General features: G+C 41.2%; 1 protein-coding gene across 1 annotated transcript; it reads right to left on the minus strand.

The window, feature by feature from the left end:
* Positions 1-3623: 3623 nt before the first annotated feature.
* On the minus strand, positions 3624-4556 carry LOC144379136 (olfactory receptor 2B8-like). The gene has a single exon (XM_078055827.1). It carries the CDS (start codon positions 4554-4556, stop codon positions 3624-3626), a length of 933 nt encoding a protein of 310 aa, XP_077911953.1.
* Positions 4557-5473: the final 917 nt, after the last annotated feature.

Consider the following 5473-nt stretch of genomic DNA (forward strand, 5'->3'; position numbering starts at 1 on the left):
ACCTTCTTTATCCATTCATCAGTCAATGGATGGGCTCTTTCCATAGTTTGGCTATTGTTGATAATGCTGCTATAAACACTGGGGTGCATGTACCCAATAAGAAGCCTACCAGGAGAATCTTGCAAAACTGTTGCAAGGTTTACAAACGCTTAAAATAGGGATTTAAAAATCTGTGGAAAGCACTATTTGTGACCTGATACCACAGAGTCTGTTGTAGACAAAGCATGGAGGGTGTGGGGAGGCAAATTCCTAACAGAAAAATGTTAGAGAACAATCCTGAACTTGTTTAGTCTTTCAAATTCCTACTTTTTTATTTTAACATGGATCCCAGAGACCTTTATTTATTTTTTTATTTCTGTCATTTTTTTTATGTTCACTTAGCCAGCATATAGTACGTCATAAGTTTTTGTCGTAGTGTTCAACAACATCGTAAGTTTTTGATGTAGTGTTCAATGATTCATTAATTGCATATAACACCCAGTGCTCATCACAGCACATGTCCTCCTTAATACCCATCACCTGGTTACCCCATCCCCCCACCACCTCCCTTCGGTAACCCACAGTTTGCCTTATCTGTGTCTATTCCCATGAATCATAAACATCCAAATGCCATTCAAACATTCACTTAAAGGAAATGAATCTGTTTCACCCCAGGGCTCTGTGTGACCTTAAGAGCAGAGAAGTGGATGCTCACCCGGAACAAAAGGCTGTGTGATTTCATGAGACCTGGAGGGTTTTTGCACCAAAAAGAGTTCATCTGAGGGATTTTCAAGTGACCATTTTGATATAACTGTCAGGATGTGGTTGAAACATAATGGAGAGTGGGAAATTTGTCACCATCGGGGATAAACAGTATTACAAAACTGTTTTTCTACTGGCATACATGAAACATCACTATGGTGTCAAGCTATATCCCAGGTGTTCAAGTGGGAACACTGTGATGCTTCTAGAGATGCGGAGAGAACCTGACCGTGTGCATAATCTCCCCTGGCTGGCATTTCCAGCCTCCACATGCTGTCTCTATACAAAGATCACTTGTCATGAGCATGACCAGCTCAGGGGGGTTCAAAGCCCTGGAGGATGCTAGTTAGCTGTCAGGATAGGGAACAGTAAGTACACTTGTTATGTATATGTGTCCAGTCCAAGACACAAACACATTTACCTGCACTGGGCTACATGTTGGGAAAACCTACCAAAACTCAGAAACATTTCTATGAAGATGGCATTGCCAAAGCTCCAGCCTCCGTGGGAAAATACACTGTTTGTGACAACACACATATACAAAAACCCAGACCCGTACCCCAAAACACATTTATGTGCAAACTTAAGTTAAGATTGAAGGGCTACAATGTCAGATTCAATTGTTCTGGGATGTTTATATTTATTACTCCTAATTCAGAATTGTATGACAGTTCATAACGAGATGGCAATTTGTAAAGTTTAGACATATGGAGATGTTTAATAATTAATATACATTTTATTCATCCTTTACATTTAAGCAAGCTCCACAGAGCATGGCATTTCTTGTGACATCGTGGTCATTTCCTATATTTTTATAGTATGTTACTGCATGGAAATATATGGGGCTCTTGGTAGATGTGAGATACAAAAGCATTGATCAGTTGCCGCCTGGATCAAAGAATTTATAAAATGGCATGAAGAGAGGATCTAAATGTATTTTACCCTTTGGAACTTCTGCTGCATTGCTGTAGGTAAAATAGATCAAATATAAAATAGGACTTGTGTCATGTACTGTTCAGATATGACACTGTCCTCAACAGTCATTTTTAACTCACAAGGTGGCTCACAAGCTTAAAAGAAACAGCTCGCAGACCTCCCGTTGTGCTTCTCCGGCCATGCGCAGACTTACACATCAGCACCCCTGCCGTATCACCAGCCGGTGCCCCCACTGTCCCTGGCGGTAATGCATCACACCCTCTATGTCTGTGACTTGAAGGTTACATAAAACCACGTCACACTGGTGTCGTCATACTAGGGCCTGATATCTGAATGGATTTATCAGGATCGATGTTAATAGGTTTTTCTCTGAGCTAAAAGTTTGTTTTTCCCACAGTTGCCCACCTACTTCTATGAAAAAGCTGTGGGGGCGCCTGGGTGGCTCAGTTGGTTAAGCGACTGCCTTCAACTCAGGTCATGATCCTGGAGTCCCTGGATCGAGTCCCGCATCGGGCTCCCTGCTCGGCAGGGAGTCTGCTTCTCCCTCTGACCCTCCCCCCCTCTCATGTGCTCTCTCTCATTCTCTCTCTCTCAAATAAATAAATAAAATCTTTTAAAAAAAAAAGAAAAAAAGAAAAAGCTGTGATACAGTCAACCTACGGACCTCATAATAGAGCCATGATCACAACGCAAGAATAAGTGACATGCCTCCAACAGTTTCCTAGAAAAATGCCAACAAGGTTAATATTTCTTACAGTGTTTTAGTCATTTGTATTCTTATTTTCCCTATGACTTTACGGTATGTGCGTGTCTTCTTGCACGAAGGAATGGAATAGTGTTCCCAAATGAGGCTGAAATATGAAAAACCTGTGGAGCTTCTTTAAAATAAGAATATGATGCAGATGCTCTAGAAACACTAAGGCAGCATCTCTGGAGGCCGCATGAATCCATGAACTTAGATTTTGAGCACTCACTTGCATTCAAGCATCAGGTAATGAAATTCCCAGGACAGTTGTCAGAGGAAATTTTGGATGACATGGGGAGGACACAATCATCTTAAAAGCTCTGGCATTTCATCATCATTAGCCATCAGGGAAATCCAAATCAAAACCACACTGAGATACCACCTTACACCAGTTAGAATGGCAAAAATGGACAGGGAAAGAAACAACAAATGTTGGAGAGGTTGTGGAGAAAGGGGAACCTTCTTACACTGTTGGTGGGAATGCAAGTTGGTACAGCCACTTTGGAAAACAGTGTGGAGGTGCCTCAAAAAGTTGAAAGTAGAGCTACCCTATGACCCAGCAATTGCACTCCTGGGTATTTACCCCAAAGACACAGATGTAGTGAAAAGAAGGGCCACATGCACCCCAATGCTCATAGCTTCAATATCCACAATAGCCAAACTGTGGAAGGAGCTGAGATGCCCTTCAACAGATGAATGGATAAAGAAGATGTGATCCATATATGAAATGGAATAGTATTCAGCCATCAGAAAGGATGAATACCCAACTTTTGCATCAACACAGACAGAACTGGAGCGGATTATGCAAGTGAAATGAGTCCAGCAGAGAAAGACAATTATCATATGGTTTCACCCATATGTGGAACATAAGGAATAACATGGAGGACATTAGGAGAAGGAAGGGAAAAATGAAGGGGGGTGGGACTCAGAGGGAGAGATGAACCATGAGAGACTATGGACTCCAGGAAACAAACTGAGGGTTTTAGAGGGGAGGGGGTAGGGAGGATGGGTTAGTCTGTTGATGGAAATGAAGGAGGGCAAGTATTGCATGGAGCACTGGGTGTTATACGCAAACAATGAATCATGGAACACTACCTCAAAAACTAATGATGTAATGTATGGTGACTAACATAACATAATCATAATGAAAAAAAAGCTCTGGCATTCAATGTCCTCCATCAAAGGGTCTCCCCCCGCCCAGTCATCTAGAGTCATGGACCCTCCAAAACTTCTTCATTGCTCCCGTCACATCCTTGTTCCTCAGTGTATATATGACAGGGTTGACCATGGGGGTGACGATGGTGTAGAACAGAGAAATGATCTTGCCCTGATCCTGGGAGTAGTTGTTCCTGGGCTGGAGGTAAGCATAGATGGCCATACCATAGAACAGGGAGACCACTGTGATGTGGGACCCACATGTCCCAAATGCTTTCCTCTGCCCTGCAGATGACTTTATTCTTAAGACTGCCCTGACAATCTGACCATAGAAGATGATTAATGTCACAGGTATGAAGAAAATGATCACACTGACAAAGAAGAGCTCAGACTCATTCACAGTGGTGTCAACACAGGCAAGCTTGAGCAGTGGGGGGACCTCACAAAAGAAATGGTCTATTTTATTTCTCCCACAAAGTGGTAAAATGAAGATGAGCACTGTCTGTAATGAAGAGTTGGCAAAACCAATGAACCACGATGCAGAAGCCATGAGGGCACAGAGACAGGGGTGCATGATCACTGTGTACTGCAGGGGCCTGCAGACGGCTGCATAGCGGTCCAATGCCATGACCCCTAAGAGAATGCATTCTGTGGATCCCAACCCTAGAGAAATGAAGAGCTGAGCCACACAGCCACCAAAGGAGATAGACTTGTCAGCTCCCCTGAGATGAACCAGGAGCTGTGGGACAGTGCTGGTCATGTAACACAGGTCCAGAAAGCTTAGGTTGGAGAGGAAAAAGTACATGGGAGTGTGAAGATGTGGGTCCAGGTGGGACAAGGCAATGATGGTGGTGTTTCCCAGCAGAGTGAACAGATAGAAGATCAGAAGAACCACAAAGAGGACTAGCTCCAGTTGAGGCCGGTCAGAGAAACCCAGCAGGATAAACCCAGTGAAAGAACTGCCATTTTTCTGTTCCATCCTCTGTTAGCACATGTTTCCTGCTGTCAGGACCAAGCATTTAGCAATTTTTAAAAATTGCTAAATTTTTTGCTAAAAATTTGAAGAAAACTTAACAAAAAAGTTGGCATGGGGTGGATCTATCATGTTTTAAAGTAATGGCCATGGGATTTTACCAGTAACTATTTCAATAAATGATGTACTCATTGAAATTACATAGTTTATACAAATATAGGTCCACATTATCACAAAAAGTAAATCATTATTATTTAATATAAGAAAAATCACATAAAGGACCTTGTATTGACATCAGTTATAGGTACAAAAGGTCTTTCAGTCTGAGCTAATAATAAAGTACTGTAAATACATAGGTACATTTTTAAATTTTTTATTATGTATTTAAATTCAATTTAGTTAGCATATACTGTATTATTACTTTCAGGGGTAGAATTTAGTGATCATTTGCATATAACATCATCCCATAATGCATCCTCCTTAATGTCCATCATCCATTTACCAATCCTCCAGCTACCCTCAGTTTATTTCCTAGAGTTAAGAGTCTCTTATGGTTTGCCCCCTCTCTATTTTCATCTTATTTTATTTTTCCTTCCCTACTCCTATGTTCATCTGTTTTTTTTCTTAAATCCCACATATGAGTGAAATCATATGGTATTTGTCTTTCTCTGACTTATTTCGTTTAGCATAATACCCTCTAGTTCCATCCATGTTGTTGCAAATGTCAAGATTTCATTGTTTTTGATGGCTGAGTAATATTCATATCTATATCTATATCTATATATCTATATCTGAGCCCCATCTTCTTTATGATTCATTTGTCAATGGACGTCTGGGTCTTTCTATATTTTGGCTACTGTGGACATTGCTGTTATAAACATTGGGGTGCACTGCTCCTTCAAATCACTATGTTTCTATTCCTC

Source organism: Halichoerus grypus, chromosome 9, assembly GCF_964656455.1.
Source record: "Halichoerus grypus chromosome 9, mHalGry1.hap1.1, whole genome shotgun sequence".
Classification (NCBI taxonomy): domain Eukaryota; kingdom Metazoa; phylum Chordata; class Mammalia; order Carnivora; family Phocidae; genus Halichoerus; species Halichoerus grypus.